This window comes from Zootermopsis nevadensis, unplaced genomic scaffold (assembly GCF_977971745.1).
Source record: "Zootermopsis nevadensis isolate Lab colony 2312 unplaced genomic scaffold, Znev_1.0 Znev_ptg000030l, whole genome shotgun sequence".
Taxonomy (NCBI): Eukaryota; Metazoa; Arthropoda; class Insecta; order Blattodea; family Termopsidae; genus Zootermopsis; species Zootermopsis nevadensis.
The window spans coordinates 4,684,255-4,707,593 of NW_028259162.1; the positions used below are offsets into that span (position 1 = coordinate 4,684,255).

General features: G+C 36.7%; 2 protein-coding genes across 7 annotated transcripts; both read right to left on the bottom strand.

The window, feature by feature from the left end:
* Positions 1-424: 424 nt before the first annotated feature.
* LOC110830220 (synaptotagmin-15) lies at positions 425-10,032 on the bottom strand. Of its 3 annotated transcripts, none has more exons than XM_087358534.1 (8): positions 9,890-10,032; positions 9,658-9,773; positions 6,473-6,666; positions 4,597-4,734; positions 3,092-3,366; positions 1,826-2,150; positions 1,372-1,504; positions 425-980 (listed from the first exon to the last, which is right to left on the bottom strand). In XM_087358534.1, exons 1-8 carry the CDS (start codon positions 10,030-10,032, stop codon positions 664-666), a joined length of 1,641 nt encoding a protein of 546 aa, XP_087214660.1. In that variant the 3' UTR covers positions 425-663. The 3 variants fall into 3 exon arrangements, with proteins under 3 accessions (XP_087214660.1, XP_021920556.1, XP_087214661.1); XM_022064864.2 differs by having other exon boundaries at positions 6,473-6,675; XM_087358535.1 differs by lacking the exon at positions 4,597-4,734 and having other exon boundaries at positions 6,473-6,675.
* On the bottom strand, positions 9,970-22,363 carry lark (RNA-binding protein lark). Of its 4 annotated transcripts, none has more exons than XM_087358551.1 (10): positions 22,205-22,363; positions 20,634-20,815; positions 19,420-19,656; positions 18,544-18,686; positions 18,067-18,111; positions 17,871-17,985; positions 17,451-17,755; positions 17,203-17,247; positions 14,942-15,046; positions 9,970-10,076 (listed from the first exon to the last, which is right to left on the bottom strand). In XM_087358551.1, exons 2-10 carry the CDS (start codon positions 20,775-20,777, stop codon positions 10,064-10,066), a joined length of 1,152 nt encoding a protein of 383 aa, XP_087214677.1. In that variant the 5' UTR covers positions 20,778-20,815; positions 22,205-22,363; the 3' UTR covers positions 9,970-10,063. The 4 variants fall into 4 exon arrangements, with proteins under 4 accessions (XP_087214677.1, XP_087214678.1, XP_021920713.1 ...); XM_087358552.1 differs by lacking the exon at positions 22,205-22,363 and adding an exon at positions 21,834-21,855; XM_022065021.2 differs by lacking the exons at positions 9,970-10,076; positions 14,942-15,046 and adding an exon at positions 13,163-13,731.
* Between the last annotated feature and the right edge of the window lie 976 nt (positions 22,364-23,339).

The following is a 23,339-nucleotide window of genomic DNA, read 5'->3' on the forward strand; positions in this document are numbered from 1 at the left end:
TCCAAACATTTATAAATAGACCTAAAAGGAATACATCAGGAATATCATGGTCAGAAAAAAAAGGGAAATTATCCAAAATTTCATGAAGTTTAATTAACAAGTAGAAATGGAAATGAATGGAACACTTTCATGAAACAAAGGGTTAGTACAGTAATGCAGGTTTCAAATGGAATAGGTAATAAATGAAGTCAAAACACACCTTGATACAAAATGTGTTTCTAGATAAAAGAAAATACTTGTAAATAAACAAAAATGTTGGGAGGGATGACAGAAATTAGAAAAACACATTTATAAATCAAAAGAACTGGAAAGGAATATGAAGGATATTAGAAGTGGAACAGAGAAAAAGAATGTAGACAATACAGAACATAAAGACCACATCCTCAGATTCAGCCTCTAAAATGGCAGAAATTAAAATCCAATCTCAACCCATTCCTGTTTATATTGTTTCCTAACATACAAGTTCTTACAAATCAATGAACAATATAAACACATGAATTTATTCTTCTTGTATAACTGTTATGCACATAACAAAGATATACAGATAATCACAAAACTGTGTAAATAGTACTGTCATACAAGAATCACACAATTCTACTTTATGAAACTATATATTTTGGTTCATATAAATTTCAGATTCCCACATCCAAAAATTGGTTTCTATCACAGATGCATTCTAAACCAATGAGTGACTTCCTCCTGCAAGAGAATAGCTCTACCCCAAGGGGTTTTCTCCTGACCCTCTGTGTACTGGAATGGTCCAAGTACAAGGCGACCAATTGGTACATCTTTCTTCAGTAGCCCTTTCATCATTACACTCACTATAATAAAACAGTCATGAAGGAAGTTCAATGACAATTTGAAAGTAAATGTCTCTCTGTAATTAGGATTCCTGTTGTTGGAAACTACAGCACTCCTTCTTGATTTCATCTTTTGACCACATGAAACATACACAACTTTGACGTAAGTGTTGTATTTATCTGCAACAAAAATGTAAAAATTATCAGAATGGTTTATAGAATTGAACACCCTGATTTCTGAAATTCTGGTAATCTGTGACCATTCTAATGAAACAATGTCCCCTAAAGCAGGTCATAATCGGAGGATACCAGTTTCATGTAATAAACTGCATGCAAACAATTTCTTGCTGAAAAACACACTGGCTCAGTTTCAATTACAAAAATGGAAGATTATTATTGTGGTGTTACAATATTAATTTGGAGACTACATATTTCAATACTGCTTCATTTTTATTGCAAAACTTTCCTATCATGCATCAGATGCTCTTGATTTAAAACACCAATATGACAGTCTATATTCAAGGTTGTCATCTACTACTTACTGTTAATAAAAATTAATTTAAAAAGCTACCTGTAAGCCTATTAGTCTTGTCAGCACCTGTGGATAGCAGCAGATTGCAAGCCTCCATTACCAACACTGTCAATATCATTGTCTCTCTCTTGTAGCTCAAGCTCACCCGTATGTTGCCTGGATCCACATCTGGCTGCAACAATTTTATCAGAACTGTGAAACTCTGACAAATACTGTCTGTGTGTTTTGAAGGAGAAATTGGTGTTTCTGACGGTTTTGTAACCACGTTCATATTAAAGTTAATGTGAACAGCAATTATAAGGATGCTACATATCCTTACTCATGATATAAGCATGTTATGTAACAGTGAAATAGGCACAGAATATTATCATATATTATCTAATACTGGATGGAAAGACTGGAAATGAAATGATAGAAGGTTCATAGTGGTATGTTTAGTAGACACTTCACTGTGAATGTTCTTCAGATGACCATTAAGTTGACAGTTACATACCTGTGATTGTTTATATAGCCTCATTGCATATCTTCTGGGTCGCCCTGCCATCACATCTTCCAAGTAGAACAGAGAATGTCCAATTGCATCATATTTTCCTTGATGATCTGCATCATGCACTGAAAGTCGCAAAACTTTTCCGACCGGTTGCTTAACAGTGAATTCAAAGTCCTCTTCAATTTCAGGATTCAAATTATTTTTATGTATCCTGCTCATGCGAACAGGCTTATTTAATGGCAAGACTGACAACTTGACAACAACACTGTATGTGTAATCTTCACCTTTTGGAGGAAGGTGTTCCACCTTGTTTACACATACAAGCAACCTGTAACCAACAGCATCTATCAAGAGAACAGAACGAAGTTATTCCTGCAAATATTTGTTGCTCTAGGTTGATCATACTTCAGACATCCCTCAAGAAGCTGATAGTTAATTCATCTGGGCAAGATATTCCCTGCTTTTGAGGAACCTAAATGATTATATTAAAAAATATTGTGTCTCATTCTGGGACGAGGGGGGTTAAAAAAAACCCAAAACACTGGCATTATATGGCACATGGTGTACAATATTATGTAGATGTGAAATGCAAGTTTCTTCAATTCAGATGGAAATTTTGCAATTATAGAGACAAATCAGCAGTGCACATTTCAGAAGGCTAATTAATACAACCTGGTAAAAACACCATGGATAAAGAAATTATTCCAAGCTAAGAGAATTAACTAGATAAGTTAGCACAGGAAACATCTTAGAAGAAGATAAGAAAATGTGAACATGTTTGAGCACTGTGAAAAATGATTCAAACTTCAGGAAAACTTAATAGGGTGGACCAAAGTTGGATTTCTGTCCACATATTTAACATAAATGTGTAGGTATACTTGCTGAGTAAATTAACCTCACAAAATGTTAACCATGTGTACAATTGATGTTTCTGGAGATCAACACATTTGTGTCTTTTTCTCTGAATATGTGCAACATGAGTTATACGGTTTTATGTGTGAAGTCACAGATTTCATCATGGCATTCTTAATTAATATATACCAGTATTTGTTTCTAGGGCCAAATCACAAATCTTTCAAAAACTAATCAAACACATGGTACTAAATACCAATTAAGATGATAAATAATATCCTTCATTCTTCAACTAAAATGCATTTTACAATTATAGAATAATTTTTACTTCAAAATTTTAATCATTTCTAGTGTCTGCCACAAGGCTTACTAAACTAGAAATATTATGAAACATGATGAAGGTTAAGTTTAACTCACTTTTTGTTCTTCTGGATATATGTGGCAGTGAAGTGAATTGTTCCACATGCTGCCTCTTGCAACCAGTCAGCCTTTCCCATTGTGTTGGGTGACAGCCAGGCATTGAGGGCTTCATTTGACCTGGACATTGGAGCACTCTCAGAGTTGCTGGGGGTGTATAAGCTTGTGTCCAGGCCATATGTTAGAGCAACTTGTGCTGTATTAGTTTCTTTAATAGGTGTGTCCACACAACTGCCATCTTCCTTACTTGGACTCTGAATGGCAGTGTTGATGTCCTATGAAAGAAAACAGAAAAAGAAATGGAGTAGTCTGTTCATACATGCAACATACACACATACCCACAGTGTCCTTTATTTAGAACAAAATTTACCAGAACACAAATATAACAAAAGATGCTGTCTTCAAAAGGAAAACATTGGTTAAAATATTATTTGATTTATGAGTATTTAACCTAATGAACATAAATGAGTTCAAAACAATTTTTTTTACAAATTATTGAATTGTCCATAACACAAAACCCTTATACAAAACAAAAGCCCCAAATACAACATTTGTAATTAATTACAATACAATACTCTCAACAAGTTTCAAAACTGTGCCAGAAATATGAGCTGTGTTTTAATTACTAACATTACGAATAAACAAAGTGAGAATCTAACCCCATGGAACAAAGTCCTTGAGAAGCTGACAGGCACTCAGTCAAGAAATTTCATGGAATTTAAAGTTGATTTCCATGTTTACAACATCTCACCACTAAACCCTATCCTGAGCCAGATGAATCCAGTCCACACCCTCACATTCTTTCCACAAGATTGTGTGTAAAATAATGAATTATGGTGTCACCATGTAGTTTAATGGTTTGTTTAAATGATTCCATTATGCCACACACAAATTTATCTTACTTTTAAATGGAATATTGCATATATATCTTGTGTACCTGCATAACAAAGTTCCAGCATTAAAGCTGTATCTCAAAAGTAAATATGTTTAATTCAAAACTTTTCAGCACAGACGGATCTGTCATCTTCTAACCTTTAATTGTGGCACTTAGGGCTGAGTTTTGCATTTTAAAATTGATGATTTCATCAAGAGGAGTTTCTTCTTTGTACCATTAACAAGGGCCTAAATTAGGATTATGCCCATTGATCTCAAAAGAACAGAAATTATTTTATTTTCCAGGAAGTGAATAATGGTGTAATGAACAACAGAGGATGTAAAATACCTGTGTTCCCAACAGTTTCAACCACCATAGACCCAACATGCTGTAGCAATTAAATGGAGAATGGAGGGCAAGAGTGACATCTATGCAGTAACCACAAGACAAATTTCTTTTTCAAAGCAGTGTACAATACACAACTGACAACACACAAGCAATGACCAAAATGTATACACTAATAATTGCCTGGGTAGGTTAGAAATTTCAAAATGGCACAATAAATTATCAATACAATTCATAAACAATATGTCCTGTTCAGTGATGATGGTTAAAAACTGGCAAAGTGTACCTGCATACTCTGTGATTTGCGCCATGTAACTTGGTGCCGCAATTCGGTGAAGGAGCTCACGTTGGTCATTGTTCCAGCATGTCGCAAAAGAGGGCCAGGATGAGGTGAGATCCCCTTATCTTGTGTTCCATCCCCCAGCTGTATCAAAGTAATATTATCTACTAGAGCAGCAATTCACTGGACTATTCTACCAGTGTCGCATTGTCTACTTGAGGGTGCACAAGTCTGTTTCAATACTAGAAAAAGTGTAAAACCAGTGATACAGATGTTGCACCACACTTCCCCACAAAGAACCACAAATTGTTTAAAAATTTACTTATAAAAGGGAAAGGGACAGAAGAAGTTCATAATGTGTAATTTAGAATGTAGTTTCTGTCAGTAAATTGGCTTTTGGAAAGATAATATGAATGCCTATGACCTAATACTACGATTCTCAACCAATTGGAGCCCACCTCATTTTCAGAAACTAACTACATGAAGGGGTATGGCAATGATTACTTCAAAATATTTTCTCTTGATACTAGGCCTCATGGCAGAATTCTGTGAATATATATAATGGAGACAAAATTATGCACAAATATCCAGGCCTGAGCAATAATCAGACTTTCAACAGAGGAACTGAAACTGATGGCACAGTGGGTCAAATAGCTGAGGCCAACTCACTATATTGTAAAATTACTGCATAAAAACTAAGGGACAGAAACTTTATTCAAAACAAGTACATGTCACATTACCATATCTGGTCATATAACTTCCTGACTGTAAGAAGGAAATAACAATGACTACTTCTTGTGTCAAACACTTACCCTATCTCTACTGTCTGGTGATAATATTCTATTTTTTTATAATATTATGAGTGTAAGGACTTATATATTAGAATTAACAATGATATAACATGAAATGATTATAGTATTCCTGTGGGGACACAATTTCAGCCAGTGATTATATATTTCTCTCACTATATGACCTACTGACCCTTATAGAAGTCATCTTAGATTGTGTTGTGAGCAATGTGCTAACACACCTTCTTTTACCACCCAATGCATCTCACCTCTTGAGGTTTTGTCTTACTACAGGCATTACAATTTTTTACTCTGTATTAAAAGCATGAGAATCGTCTTCCTGATTTTCGAGTTTTACTCTTTATCATGCATAGCATAATAGAACACAGTAAATTTAAATGTGAACTGCAGTTCCAAACATAGTAAAATACAGTTATTCAAATAATAAGTATATTAATAGTTTTCTGGTGAAATGTGAAGGCAAAGAAAAAGTTATCCCTACACCTAAGCAACAGATCATGAGAGCATACAAGAGGCATAAAAATAAAGCTTTAGGCATTCTAGACTAGATGCAGGTGAGTGGTAGAGCAGCTTAATGTGGGCTCAGATCATGATGGATCATCTGGCATTCCTCACATTCACCATGTCAGGGATATGAGTTTCTCAAATTAGAAAACTGCTTTGTGCCCAACTGTGCTTTTGTACTTAGCCCATCATCCAAGTATTATAAAATTACAATGTTTTGGAAATTGGATTCTACTGCCATTACCAGGTAAAAAAGAATACAAACACCTGTTGGGTCCCCTGGCTGAGCTAGTCTCAAAACTACCTCAGCCAAGATAGGTCTTTTAGTCCTTTTTACATGATGATGGAAGTAGAATCCATTTTTCAAAATGTAATTTTCTAACATTTAGATGATGGGCAGAGTTGAAAAAAGAATGTAACACAATGTAATGCACCATCATAAGAAAATCTTCAAACTTTACTTAAACTTTTTTAAGTTAAGAGTTCTGAAAGATTACTCTCCTTATTTTTCTAATAATACATATGCTATTATCTGATACTTAGTAGAATTCCAAAGATGTGAAACTGACAAGGTCTGGGGAAGACACAGTAATGGACGGTGGGCCCAGGTCAGCAGCTTCAGTATGCTCTCTGCTCTTGTTACGCTCCTTCCGAGATCTGAATGGATGTAACGCTCTTCGCCAACGACCTTGTGGTAGTTGTGGCTTCCATAGGGGTCGAGGACTTACAGTGGTTTCAACAGAGTTCCCACAGTAGTCATCATCTGTGACATCTGGAAGATTACTTTCACATACTTTCACAAGTGTTGTATCACAATGAAATTCAGTGATTGTGAAACAAATTAAATGTTCCTTCCACATAATTAGCTATTACTTAAAGCAACAAAGATATATCAATATCTGACATTGACCTCCAGTAATAGTGTATATAAAAGGCAGCAACAAAGAGATATAGGTCAAAATGAAGTTTATAAGCTACACTGTCACCAGCAGTGGCAGACTTAATGGATCTTCTGCTATCCAATGGGTACCGGGGTCCTTTCCCAGGGGTTAAGCACTAACCACTCACCTCCACCTAGTGCTGAGGTTAAGAATGAGTAAGAGCTATACATCTTCTCCCCCCAACCGCCTAGATGGCATATAGTGAGACAGCTTTACATTTACTTTTTTATAGCCGTAAAATAACCTGGGTACCATTAGACCATTTATGCTCACAAAAGATGATTAAATGTCATTGGTCCACCTACAGATGCATAGTCTGTCATGACAGGATTAAGTACAAACCTCCTACATGGTATCATAGTTGTAGCAGTGGTGAGATTGTAAAGACGGACATTTGGACTGTAGTAATTCGCAGATCATTTGATGCAATCAATAAATTTGCATCAGAAGTGTCCTGAAAATTCTATTTTGGTATCGCAAGCATAAATACATAGGGCATTCTCCTGGCAGCACACACAAGGTACACAGTTCGACCACCTCATTTCATTAAACACAAAAATTGGAATCTGGTACTAAACAAGAACGATAAATACACTTCTGAAATACCATTAAAAAGGCGAAACTCATTTACGCATATCTACCTGCTGTATGCTGCAGTGCGTTGTAAAATGAGCGACTAATTCATTAAGAATGTAGCAGCAATACAGTCAACGCTTTTGATGGTGTACATAAAATAATCGTTTATTAGCAATTTTATCGAGTTCCATGCAAATAAAACACGCACGTTACTTTAGGATACTTGTAACTTTGTCGCAGGCAATGTTTAGAAACAACCAAATTGTTCACTTTTGCCCTTCAACGATCTAAACTAACATTCAGCTCGCCCACATTTGGTGTATATCCACCACAGAGATCGATCGAAATATGTAGGATTTGAGGTTTTCACGGCGGAGAGTCTGAAGTTGGCTGTCTTATGGGTTGTAGCGCTGTGTCTGGTAGTTTACAGACATTTCAGAGGTCCTTGCTGACTTCATCATCACGGTACACGGCGCAACAACGCACAAGACAGCCGTCTTCGATCACAAGGGGTTGCGTATTTTGGGCCCTGGAACGCACTTAAAATAACGGAATAACAAATTTCAAATAAGGAATATACAAAATCGCGACGCAGACGTGTTGGTAGCTTTCAGACATGAAACAGAATGTCTCTTTAAACTTAAAAATCACGGCTCGGTGCCAGCGCCTTTTTATACATAAGAAAACTCTGCGACACATCAAAATTGCACAGTGAAGATTTTAAAATCCGGGGGTGGGTGGCGTGAATGGATGACAAGTCTAAACATGTATTTAAACATTCACATCTTCCTTCTTTTTCTTTTTCTTTCTTTCAACGAAGTCTATTCACTAGCGGCAAGGTCAACTTATGTAACATCCGCAGCAGGTTCCTGGAGAGCTGTTAAAAGTTATTCTAGAGAAATGTTTCAGCAACTTGCTGAGAATGTATCATTGTATCACAAAGACAGGTATGTTGGAAACTACGAAGAGGCTCACCTCGTTACAAAAGAGTGTCTATATACGAGTGTATGTATGAATGTGCGTATGCACTACCGCGATTTTCCTCCGACCTAAAAGTCTTCATGATGACGAAACCCAAAACACTGTCATACTTCACTACGATTTTAATGTACACAATTCATTATTTTAACATTTTATAAAATGGATTACAGTTCCTTCGAACTATAATGTTTAATAAACGAGATACAAACAAGTCGGTTATCTGACTGGCGTGCATCTTTTCTGTAACGAAACACCAGACCTTCAATTAACCAAAGCCAGCGTGTAAGAACATTACTTGTTTCCATTCCAAAAAACCGGATAACCTTTCTATGAATTCGGAGAAGTACCCGATCTGGAATTTAAGCCCCAGCAAAGGGCCGAGGTTGTATGCTAATGCTTATCACACACCTTAGACAGCTGGCATAGGAGTGCGCCGATTTTTTGAAACGACTTTCAGGGTAATACCTAAATACACTATTTCCACGTGGACTGCCCTGGTAATGAACATAAGGAACTACGCACTGTAGATGCGGGATTTAAACACGTGAACTACAGTAGGCTTAAAACTATGGTGGCAAAAAAGACATCTGTAATTCTTTCAGGTAACCTCTGGAAGCGTATTTCTGGCTGCTAAGAATTTATGGAAATGGCAACCGTGTTCGAATGATCAATTTTAAACAGCCGTTTCCTCTCAGATTAGATATCGTACCCCCTTCACCTAGACGCATTCCCTACAACTGCGTGGACATATTATCTAGATAACCAACATACAGAGTGCTCGGTTCCAACTCACCACCCCAAGTTTTAATTACAAAGGTGGAACATACAGTTAATTATTCTCACAGTATCCCAAGTTACGAGTACAACAATTATACAAATTATCGATTCATTTCATCCATCAGTAGTTTCTCAAAGCGAACCCTTTATTTAATATGCATAATGCAGTACCGACATTTATCAAATGTTAAATTACGTAATTTGTAAAACAGTTCAGCCCACCTCATGCGAAGGCACTTAAACGAACACCAATTTAAAACCAAATCAGCCAAACCTTACCAGCAACATGCATTACAATATGAACACCATAAATATCAATGTACGACTTATCACAAATATTTGTGTATTACAACCAATTCCGTCTTAGGGGGCCCATTACGTACATAAACGAATAAAATGTTCTACATTTTGTACGATAGGGACTGGGTTGTGTGCGAAGGGGCTATTCGCCCTGAAAAATTCTTATTATATCTTCATACCTGGCTGCGCCCTCTGAATCTTTGCAGTCCAAAATTCTGCTGGAGACTGTATGCCTTGATCTCCTTGCTCTCGACTGGTGTCACTAACATCTTCCCCAGAACCTGTGCGTCCAAAACTAACGAGAAAACGAGGATAAAATCCTTTCAGAACTGAAGAAATAACTAACTACATCGAAGGCACACACAGAAACAACATTTATATCAACAGGCCCCCAAAGAATACTTCACCTACCTTGAAATCTTGTGGACAGTGTAATACTGCGTTTTGTTCACATCTCCGCCTGACTGCCACTGTGGGCTAGTCAGAAGTCCCGAGTCTTCAAGCTCTGGTTTTTCTGACCCTTTCCAACAAGGGCAGCATCCCAGACACCACATTACAAGCAGCTCAATTTCAAACGTGAATGTTTCACAATGCCAGACTGAAACAACATTTTTTGATAAGATATGCCAACCCAGAAAAGGACAGATCTCGCTTTATTGTATATTTTTCAATAGTACAGGTTATTTTTTCTAAAGAAGTTGACCAAGAAATTCCCCACTCTTCATGAAACCTGAAGATTCATTACCGTGTTCATTAATAGGTCCGATATTTCTGAAACCATGCAAAAAACCTTAAGGCCTAAATGCTATCGATGTCTTGGACTTTGTCAACAGACGATTCTTTATAACGATGGTCTTAAGTGCACTTTGCACGTGTAGGATTATAAAATAAAATCATACGTTTCAACTCGAAAACCTCTGAACGGATCGATTAAAGTTCCGTACGAAAGTTACGCCACTAGATAACACAAACCTCGTAGTTTTACTTTTCCATACCGGATAATAACACAACGGGCACTGAACTTGTTTAAATGTAAACGACACTGGAGCCACTTACTTGGGTCCCGAAATGATTTGACGGTAACAAATTGAAAAATATGCAACTTTTATCATGCATTTTTCTTGCAGAACGTAAAAGCAATGGCTGTGGAAAAACTTCCACTTTCGATTTTACAACGAAAACCATAAAGAATGATTAAATTTAGTATGGCGATATACCAAGACCATACCTACCAGTTATAAATAAAATAGTGTTGCGACACTACGAAAGTCACTGAGAGAGATTTGACCGTATAACCATTTGCGCACAGGCCCAGAACATCAACTCACGAGTTAAACTTCACTATAGAAAACAGGGCGAATGCACAAGGGTAACGACTACAGCTGGATATAATCCACACATGTAATTTTATTCTTCAAATCTATATGCACAGCACATTTAATTAATTCCATACGCTTTATCATTACTACGATTAATTCAATGGCACAAGAAGTTTCCCAGTCACAACTAATTAATGTGAGCACCAAGTACTTTAGTTCAAAACTAAGCTTGGAGTGCATTTCTCACCGATTCCCAGGTAAAACAGCGTTTCTGCTTATTACATACGAGAAGTCGCTTTTAATGTCGAGGAACGTATGCTAATGAGACACCTGTCCCTTTCATGACAAAATTCACGATAAGCACGTTACCAAACAACGCATATATTATCACGGACACGAACTACCTACACATCAGTGTGACAACCCAGATGTTCGCGACTTTCCGTTAATGCTTTCCAAACCAGCGACCGTGGTTCACTACATCATGAAGCACTCGTACCAAAATTAGACCCTCCAATCCTATCACATTACGAATTATTTCGCTTTTTAAGACTAGTGGGTGCACCAACTCCTAACGAGTATCATAGTTTCCGACTTCTTACAAACAAATCTCGTGCTAAACGAGCAACCAGACCGGCTCCGGGGCCCACCAAGTCCCCTCTCAAAACCAATGGGCACCGGGATCCTTCCCTTTTCGTAGGTAGAACGCAGTCAGGAGGAATTCGCGCTATCGAGGGACCCGAATATATATGCCAACTGAAAATGGGTACATAGTTCCATGGCAATTCAACGTATAAAGATTTTGGCACAATTAAATCGAACTTCGCTGCAGTGGTCGGCGTAAATGGTAACATCCTTCATGTAGGACTTTCTTCCGTTAGTTTACACCCTGCCTAAGCAGCCCATCACAGAAAAAAAGAAAACACCAAAAATCTGCGGAAAAGCATTTAACACATCCAAATTTTACAAGATACCCTGAACAAATTGCAAACTCCACTTTATATTTGATAGATTCGCACACAGCTGTTGGGCAATTACTCCAACACAAGACACCGTGGTCATCAGAATTGTTTTCCTCTGCATTACGAAAAATTCCAACTTCCTATACAGCGATATGCACAATCACAAAACGTAGTCGTCCCTTTGACGCGAAGTCATCCCGAAACGTACTTAGAAAACAGATCTAAATGCAGTTAACACGACTACAATATGGAACATCCGAAAGGATCACGGCTCACCCTACTCCCTCCAACGTGGCAGCATGAATGAATCTTCACTTGCGTTCGCAGCCGTCACACGCAGCAAACGGGAAGGACTGCCGTTCCACTACCACCAGCAAGCGCAGTGATGAGAGATCGTCAGATGTTCTGAACAAACGTACCCTGCCCCCTGCCTCCCCCAACCCAAATCACTCATCGCCACAGGTCTTATCCTTGGCATTGTTAAACAGCCGGAAATTTACCGAGCAATCTCACATCCCATACCCGCATTACAGATAACGAAATTAAATAGAACCACCTCCGACTTGGAAAAGCAGAAAACACAATGCAAACATAATATTAATAACAATCATCAGTTTTGAATCCAAGTTGTATCTTTCCATCACACATTACAAGCCACCAGCAGACGGTTTTCTAGTAACATAATGGATATTAATGATTAGAATTTATCAGAAAAGATACAGCACAGATGTTAATTAAACAACAAACAATATTACAGAAGCAAAACTGCAAAACTGTACCATATTTTAAACCTTAACTGTCACAAGTCACATACAATCATCTCTCTCGAAATTTCATGCACTCCCCAATCATAAGCAGAAAAACAACTGGTCACAGCAAGAAACTTCATTGTTCCTCCATTTCCTGAAAATAACTAATATAAAACAAGGGTTGGATTGTCATTTTATTGCAGAAGTGAAAATTCCTTACATCTTAACATCTATCATACAAGAGCACTGTAGATGGCCATGTTCTGTAGTTACCTGTTCCATCACGAAAAGTTCCGCGACGCATTTCCGACCGAAGGGATGATAAACACGACGGGAAGCCTTTCTTGGCCATATAGGAGGCCAACTTCGCGATGGGCACGAGTGATTGGGCCCTGGATCAACCAACCAGTACTGTACCTACCGCTCCGCGAACAGGCCACGGTTGCACTCAATGTGGCCCACGGTGCATTCCAATCCCTACCTTTTCAGGTTCCTACTTCGGCTGATACTGGGCACATCTTCAAACACTGAAGAATCAATGGACGGAGACGAAGTGATGATGTAAAATTTTTTTTCCCATGAGCTGCGACATTGGAAGGCAAAAAATGGGGAACGAGGAAACGTGCGAGGTTTACCGCAAAACCAATCCATAAATACACAGTACACATATAATGTATATTGATAACACACGAAAAAGTTACAGAATTTAAGACTTATTTTGCTACGAGAAACCTAAGAAACAGCCAAAGTCAGTGACTCGATAATGCCGAAATAATGATGGCCTGTTGGTTAGATAAAAAAGAAAACAATTACATCTTCATCTTGTCACTTTGCAGCCAACAATCACTTTCGAATCATTATCAGTATAGTAACATTCACAATGGAATCTAATGTCACCGAGATGTATTTGAAAAATACAGCACACTACAATTGCTGCAGCTAAACTGAAACTTACAATAAAGATATTGATATCTGGAATATGACCATGTACCATGCTTAATTAACACGAAAGGAGACGAACTTGTGAAGGAATTCAAGAGAGAGGAAGTCCGCTACACGGATGCCTGTCCCGTCTTCCCGTTCATTCGGCCCGAGGCTTCCCGCACGAGCGAACAATTCACCCGACCGATGCCGACGCTACCGATCGGCATAAAACTGCGACGGATGAATGCATCTAATACGGTGCATAGCGACGAGGGGACGCTGTTCCACGCACGGCCGGTCTAACACAGAACAAAGGCACAATTAGCTCATTCCTGCCAAATTTGCGAGGCTGCTTATTACCGAACTTAACAGGAAAGGCTATATCTGAAACAATATGAATCCAGAAGTCTGCAAATTATAAACTCTAAAATTACCTGTAAAGCAGCCAAAATGCCACATTTTACCATGCAGTTATAAAAACTAATTCAAATATAATAATGAACAAATCAAAATAAAGAGCAACCTAGCCAATCATGCACATGATATAACAAGCCATCTAGATCAAAGCAGCAAAAAGGGACACAGAACTGTCCTCTAGTCACAACCCTGGAAATAAAATCAGCAAGAGGCATAAAGCAGGGGTTGAAAAATACTCACAATTCTTCAAATTCACAAAAGACTTTTTATAAACGCTTGTGGTAAGCTGCACACCAATTAATTAGTGTCCTTCTAGGCAATGGGTTCAGCATTACCCATTTCAATTTACTACATTCCAATAGCATTAAGCTATATCCAGCAAGAACATCAATCCACATACTTCCTTATGTGCACAAACACATGTAAACTGAGTTGGGCCGTAACATTGGAATAATCAGGAAGCATTTATCTAGACACATTTCAGTCAATAAGTGGCACAATATCTGTACGGGCAGTTCCCTGATTGGACTGGCCAATGCAGTCAGCAGACCTCCATTACCGTTAACTTCCATGAATGGGGTTACACAAAAAAACATGGTGTATGTACACAAAGTAAACACAAAAAAGGAACTACATTACTGAGGTTTCAATGTTGCACGTAAAAAAAAGACCTATGTTCTACATGGTAATTTCAAATGACCATACCTCTGCGACAGCTGAGAATCAAACACAACATTTCTGACTTGGAATGTCCTCAGGAATAAAACACTAAAGTACCGACATTAAGTCAACACATAACCTGTACATTTTTAATTAACCTTTATCCTACTTGCGTTCCTTGTCGGGAACGTAAGTTGAGTACTCAGCCCTATGAACGTTCCTTGTGCGGAACGTAAATACTTGCAACACTGTAAGGAGACTTGGCTAAGTCTTTTGGCCTCTTTTAGGGACTCAAAAGTTGAATCACTTTCTCTAGGGTTCCAACAAGTTCAACCTGAGCTGTCAATCCGGAAACTATAAACAGCAATAAACTTTGTTTATGTCAAGTGGATTTCGGTTTCATTTTCAGACGCCCTATTCAAAGCTACTCACATTCCTGGGCATGATGGGTGAAAAGAATGTGTATCCACTGAAGTAAAGGGAAACAACATTTTCTGTGTGGTCAGTAGTTCACAACCATGGCTTCTACCATGTCGACTGAGCTTCCAAAAAAGAAAGTAAAGTTACTAAAGCCTGAAAAAACACCAGAAGTTATTTTGGACACTGATATTAACTGCATTTTTTAAAAAAACTGTGTATTCGCATAAATATGGCCTTTATTTCGTCATTTTATCATGTTTACTTTAGATAATATTAAAGTTTTCCGTAGAGCACGCACAAAAATTTAAATACCTGCCAAAAAATAAAACTCAGTAGGGCTGCTACCACTTTGCCATTTAAAGGTTAAAGTGATATAACATGATATTTACATGGCAAACTCTTTAACTGTAGGAAATTATCTGGGTGTGCTCAAAAACCATTTCCACAGGAACAACAAAGAACCCCCTTCATAAAGAAGCATAAATTCAGCTGACACTGATAAATGAAAGAACTAAAACACAAGAGTCAACTGAATTATAGCTATGCAAAATGAAGACACTTTGCAGTTCTCAGCCTAACCCATCACAAAGTTCCAGATACACGCACACTTAGCTGCAATTTATAAAACTGGGTAGTTTGGGGCCCATTGAGCCCCCTATCAAATAATTTCAGGCACTCATCCTAGGAGCAAAGTATGAAGTTATTCACTTACTGCCAAGGTTAAAGTCTTTGTATGAATGTGCTTCTGTACAGGAAGAATTCTACCTTTACCTTCACCTACAGTCAGCAATTATATTGAAATTTTCAGTTTATTCACAGTTTGAAACTTAATTAAATGCAACTGTGCTGCAAAAAAGTAAAATTAATTTCCATATATGGGGAAATCCTATAAAAGACGCTTACAGAGAAGTATCATCAGCCAAAAAACATGGTAATACTGCAATAACTCATCCTAGAATGCTTCCAAATTTCACATACTACTCCTAGTGGAATCATAATGATCCACAAATCCTTTCCAAAATAATTTCAAGTGAAATATCAACGTTCACTTTCTTCAGCCCTGCTGTGTGTATGACAAAATTTGAAGAGATCGTTGTAATGGATATACCCTATTTACATCAGAAATTTGCAACCTTCTACTCGGATGTGACACTGCCCCTTAACTAGCACAAGAGTGAAATTCATCACACCAAGTATGTAAGTAAAGTGAAATTAAGGGAAATTATATAAAGTCTTACATTTCAAATACCGAAACTATTATTAATAATGCAGAAAACAAATTCTATATTTTATTAAAATTTACTGAATACAAATGCATGTTAACTTTATGTACTCACCTGACTCGAACATCAAATTGATCATCACATATACCTACAATTTTTTTATGTGTTGACACAATATCAATTTTATATCATGAATATTAGGTAATGAACCTGTGCCGTAAACTTAAAATGATTATACGCAAAGTTTCCATAGCATGACTATAACAGCTTAAGAACAATCATTAAATTTAGAGGTAAAGATGGATAAATCAATGTTTGTACAGTGCTCCATGAATCACAAATACACATTTAATGTACTTAATTCAAGCCAGAGTGAAGCAAATAAGCACCTAAGAAAAAAGTTCCAAAACATCCAGCATTTAGCAAACACAGTATCGAAGACACTAGTTTACAAAATCTTAAAAGCAATTTCACAAATGTTCTCAAGTTTCAGTGAAGTTTGCTATGTAACATTTAACAAAATTAATTTTGTCATTGCCATTATAACGCCTGTAAAGTTAAGAGGTATTCACATAGGAGAACATTACTGTCGAAACTTGTTCTGTGAAAGGGCTAGGGCATGTTGAATGATTTAGTTACATTTAGGAAATTACTGATAACAGTCCAACTGCATTTGAACTGTCAACACAATCAAAGTTTCTGAATCTGAAAATATCTAAAACTATATTTGTTAAAATTACATGCAAGTTATAACAAAGCTGTAACATCAATTAAAAAGGACCCAATTTTACCTGTATCAAATTCTACTACTCACTTCTATGAACACTTTCTGAAATATCTTGCCGTGGCTTACATGAAAACTATCAAACACAAAATGTGAATCAATCAAAAGCAAATACATCTTCTGTCATTATTATTTTTGTAACATTTCTTCTCAAAATGAGAATGAGTAATCTTTCAACCCCTGACAAAAAGAAAAAAATGCAAAATAAATAATTTCCCAACTTAGTAAAAGTTAAAAAAATTATGATGAGCCCAAAACTCACTTACCTCCTGTCATCAAAACTGTCACGACTGAAATCCTCATACAGCCGACTAGAAAATAATGGACATACAAATCAAAATTAGCTTCCGGTGTGGCTCTTCACTGTTATATGAGAATGGCACAGCTCAAAGAAGATATCACTCTCCCTTGAAACACAATAGGTTCGCGATAACATGCAAGTCTTAAGCAAGCAACTCTGCATGTATAAATTATATTTGGCAACTACAAGGAATATGGACAATATGGTGGTCACCTGAATCGGTTTGGTGGTGCCGCTGAAGCTGATGGTGAGCGGCGACTGAATATGCCATAGTCAGAACTGCCACGGTCAAATGATGGTGTATCTCTCAATGAACTGGATGGTCCTCGAAGTCCCAAGGGTGGTGGTGGAGGCAGAGGATCACGCGGCCTTGGGGGAAGAGGCGGTGGTGGCAAAAAGTCACGTCCTCGTAGAGATGGTCCAAGATCACGGGGAGGAAGTGGAGGGAAGCGACGATCAAAGATTTCTCGAGACTCATCAAATCGATTGCGGTCATAGTAGCCATCATAGAAACTATCCTGTCAAGACCATATATCCAAATAGTAATATATGAAACTAAAAACACTGTCTGCACTAACTTTACTGGATATTGCTACTATTGCATCATGAATATTCTTCATGCTGCAGACTTACCCTCACACCAAATCGTCCCATCATGCGGTCACGCAGGAACGGAGGTGGTGGAGGAGGAGGATATGGTTCACGTCCAAACATACGGTCCCTAAACCCATTCCTGTCAGGACCCATCCTAGAAACACATGAGAAAAATTGTACACAAATAAAAAGTAAAACTTATTAATAAATACAATTTCAAAACATCTGTACTCACCCCGTCTTCGGGCATTCCTTTGACCAATGTCCACCTCGCCCACACCTGAAACAAAAAATTCCCATTTTCACATAAATGTGAATGAACATACTAAAACTGCAATACCAGAAACAACACAAAAACCTTTCATGAAGTTATTTTGGTATAAGGGACATAAAAATTAGTTTCTTTAAAAAAAACTGAAGAGAGAAATATGCAAAAATAAAGAAGAAAAGCATGGGTTTTCCCAACAATCTGAACACACACAACTGGCAGTTGATATAACAGGAAATACATAGTTTTCAAATAAGAGGGAGGAGGGAAAGGATCCAGGCACAAAAACAATAATACAAAATGGAAACACATTCTATGCTGATTTCAGCCTTATATATGCAGATAACAAATGTAATCATTCATTAAAGACTGCTGTACTGCAAAAATCATTAAACCTTCTAAAATGAGAAAGTTACAATATCATGCTATTACAATCCCCTGTACCTGTAGCATTGTTCTGGGTCTCCCATTCCTGGTCTTTGACGTACTCTGCTTGTAGAAACCTGGACCTTCATTGGTTGTCCATCAACAACAAAACCATTCAACTCCTTTATTGCATCATTCACTGCATCACTTGACTCAATATGCTGTCAATGAAATGAAGTTGAACATTATGACACCCAGGAAAATGAGTGTTTAACTGTGCTTCTCTTCTGAAAACTTCCCTGCAATACTGCTTCATGATAACAAAAAAAGTAATGAAGATCATATTTCTTGGTGATATCATGTAGTCTATACACAAAACATATCCCCATATAACTACAATAGTCTATTTCATCTACATGGACCATCACTCAGAAACATGACCCACAGTAATACTAAAATGATAAGCAAGCCTAAAATCATCTACTATAGTGTTCTGCTTTTAAGATGTAAACCCAATGCACTTCCTTTGCATAATAATCCTTAAGTTTAAGATGCCACTGATTAATGATCTGTCTCCATAGGTTCACAATGCTTCCATTAGATATAAAATTTTATTAGCGATATGTTTATACCACATGGCCCCCAATTTCGGCCAGTCTGAGCACTTAGCAGGCCTCAGCCAATTAGTGACACCTTTTATGAGCATTTGGAGGTTAGCTGGTTTGCCTTTCAGTGTTTGATGTGCACAATTTGTGGAAACAGCGAGCATGTATTTCCTATATTCAATTACAGGTAGTTTTCATGAAACCAATTACTGTTAACTGATGGACCACTACTATATTATACAGACACAACTCACACACACTAAACCGACAGTACACTTTCAGCAGATGTCACAGCTCTGAACAACCTCATAGTTAATTCTGTAAGCACTTTGGTATTCAAAACACTTACCACAAAACCATAATTTCTGACTATGTCACATTCCAGGACTGTGCCATACTTGGCAAACAGAGCCCGTACTTGTGGAGCTTTTGTATTATCAGTAAGATTTCCAACAAATATCTTTGTTGTAGGTGTCTGGGGTCCTTTGCGACTTGTGGCAGCCTCAACTTTAATTGCTTGGTTATGGACCAAATAACCATTCAAATTCTGAATGGCATCTCTACCAGCCTCTTCATGTTCCATATGCTAGAAAGTTAAAATTCATTAATGCTGCATGTGAACTAAAATATGCACTTAAATACATAAGGTAAACAGTTTTAAGTAGTAAGATAATTCAATTAAATTAATAAAGTACAGTATAACATATTGCATTCCACTTTACCATGATTCAGCTAAACTCAGACCTGGTCAGTCCAGGTCTGAGGCTAGCTCAACCAGGGGCAAAACAATGGTTTTCTGTCCTCTTTTCCTTTTTTTATCTGATGAATGCAGAATCCAGCTTCTGAAACATGATTTTATGAATTTATAATTTTACAATTTAGATGATGGACAAGTCCAAAAGAACAATTTTACACATTAAATATAACACACTACTATCAGAGAACTATAAAACCACAGGATTAACAATTTTCAACCACTTAAGTATTTTTAAAGGAATATCTAAATAAACATTTTACTGCTGAAAGACTATACACAACAGTCAATTTCTCTTCATTCTAACAGTTTTCTGTTAATGAACTACAAATTATGGTCCAACATAATCTGCCACAATTATACCACAAAAAAATCAATTCTATGATCATTTGTTCTTAAAAATATCTACGGCCCAGAGGTTGTTGCATAATCCTTAATTTCTTTGGTACCAGCAGATTAAAAGATAGAAAACAATATGTATAGTTTTACAATAACATTTTACTCTGGGACAGAGAACAATTCAGGATCAGTTTAATTAAAACATAAATGTAATCCACACACATAAATAATAATTTACAAAGCTATGAGCAAGTGTCTAACAGACATAACATTTTGAGGCATACAAATTACTGTTACAAAATATTATAAGTTTTCAAAACATGTTCATCGTCTGTATTGAAATCATATCTTTCTGGCAGATTCAGATTTTGTAAGACTTAATTAAATTATGATCATGAACTATATCAATATACAGAGCTAAGTAGAATGATTCAGCAATGAATGAAGATTTGTATAAATGTATTACTTACCACAAACCCATAATTCTTAACAACATCACATTCCACAACCTTCCCATACTTTTCAAACAATGGTTTGATGTCAGCAGTTGTAGTTTTGTCAGCCAAATTGCCAATGAAGATTTTAAATGTGCCCACACTACTGAAGCCAGGCATGATGCAATAACACACACACCAAATTCCAAATCTAAACCCTGATGAGAACAAAGCAAAATAGTTATTCAAAATAAATACATTAATGCAACAAACAACTACTGTTACTGTTCATGTACAAAGACAATTTTCACTCAACCATTTTTCCTATGCACATGCCACATTTTTGTCCTATTTTACTCTATAACATATAATTCAGGAAAGGACTACCTACATGAAACACACACCTTCCTACCTGCATAACTGGAAAAATCTTATACCTCCTAGGTAAAACAGATTATTTTCTTGAAATTCTTACCCATAAATTTCACGTGAAAAATTTGTAAATTAATGAGACTGACATGTAAGTTTTATAAAATCATGCATACAAACAAAACTGTTTACACATTAATGTGTAAACAGTTTTGTTTGTACACATAACTTTATATATCTATACACTGCACAGTATGCAAGGTTTTAACATATGTTTGTTCAAAATTAATTTGGTTAAATTAAAAAAGTTACCCAAAAATTCTAAGAACATAAAATATATACCCACACTGCTTTGCAGGTCAGAACATAAGTATAAACCAGCAAAAACAAACAGTATCAGCAAAAATGAGATTTCTCTTACCCATAGGGATAAAAGACCTGACCAAGTTCATAATAAAGAACAGTTTCCATCTTAAAAAATGTTTGAAATTTGGCCCTTTGGTCATGGCATGCTACTTCATACAAAGGCACACCTGGTAGGGTTATGTAGCTTTTGTCCATTCCACCACTCAAATGTTGTCAATTTTTGGGCCTTAAATACATAAACTTCACTAATAAACAAGAACTTTGCGTTCGTCTGAATTCATGCACACGTTCAAAAACATTATTCAACATATACTATGCCAAACTGACCGAGCTACTCGCAGACGCAACGGAAGATATGACAATGAAACTGAGTTCGCACTTCATAGTTCATGAAATTTTATAGAACTTTACTGCAATGGAACTGCCTTTACCTCTCGACTACAAAGCTATACTCCATTACTGAAAACTTTCCAAAGCTGGATATATGATCAGTAAACTTACAGAGAACTTTCCTATGAGCGTGAAAGTCATGTGCCGACTATTCAATAAACATGCTAAGAATGGCGTTTTCCGCCATTACGAAATACGACCTCATCCTTTTCAATAAGACTACCCTTAAGTTTGGGTGATCCTGTCACGTACTAAACTTTTGCTTGCTCAGTACTGTGCACATAAACATTTTATAGAGAAACAAATACAAATATCTGTGCACAAACATTTCAACAAATAGTCCTTGCAACATTCTTGAACGGATCGATGAATTGTAACCCAATCCAAAATACTTAAATTTGCAAATAAAGTATAATGTTATGTCTCAGTACGATTATACCGCTAACTAACACAGTGTTCCAAAAAAACTCTCAATCACTTACCTGTTCACAATAAAGCGAAATTTCGCTAAAAATTATGTTTCTACACCGCGCTTAACAGACCGCAAACCACAAACTCCCAGTGCGTCATAAGAGGGCGGAATGATACCATATAGCAGATATTGTGATAAGCCGCACTTTTCTCGACAGTGTATATATCCTATTATATATACAATTTGAAAATTAGACTTAAACCTTGTTGTCCGTTTTAATTTAATAAAACAATCTTCACTGTGATTCAACAATCAATTTGTAATTCGGTTTTAAACTATATTTTCTTGAGGAAGGCTACAAGCTACTGTAGAACGATATCACTGCGACGTGAAACCATAGAAATGAATACATGGAGGGCTACTTGGAATGAAAGAATTGAAGTGTGGTCATTGCACCTTAAGACAGCACTGATCATATTGACCTTCGAAAAATGGGGGAAGGTAATGAATATATTATAGCCGTCGCACTTTATGTACAATTTTATCGCAATATGAAATTCTGTGTGTAGAAGGTTGTAATGATATCAGAATGTATGTCATATGGGGAAAAAAGGGAATAATATTTGGAAGGCTGAAACAAAAATGTGGGTGGGGTGGGGGTAGATTTTAAAATTTATATCTATGGTTTGGTATGTGGCAGATACTTTATCAGTAATGATAAACTTTTGGGTTCTAATACCAAAGAGATATGCAAAATAAACCAAATACCTTTTGCACATGTCTGTCCAAATGAATTAAGAATGATAGATGTGCTACAGGTATTTTCCCACTGCATAAAACTTTTGGAAAATGTTCTTTAACTACATCACCACCAAATGAGAGATATGTTGAGTACATAAGGTAATGTTAAGCTTTTAGAACGTAAGATTTTGTAAAAAACATTAAATCGAAATACATGTCATATACTACAGCTCAACAAAAAGCCACCCTTTAACAAGGTGGCCAACTTTAAATTAAGGAGATAGGAAATAGGATGTTTTTGGTCATACCCATGACTCCTATGATAGAATTTTACTTGTTGCTAATATCAAACAATTTTCTGTGCTGATATTTGAAGAACATGTGAATGTATGTAGTTTCAACCTCATAGGGTTGAAGCATCCCCAAAATGTACACACAGGTTTTAAAAAGTCACTGCAAATAAA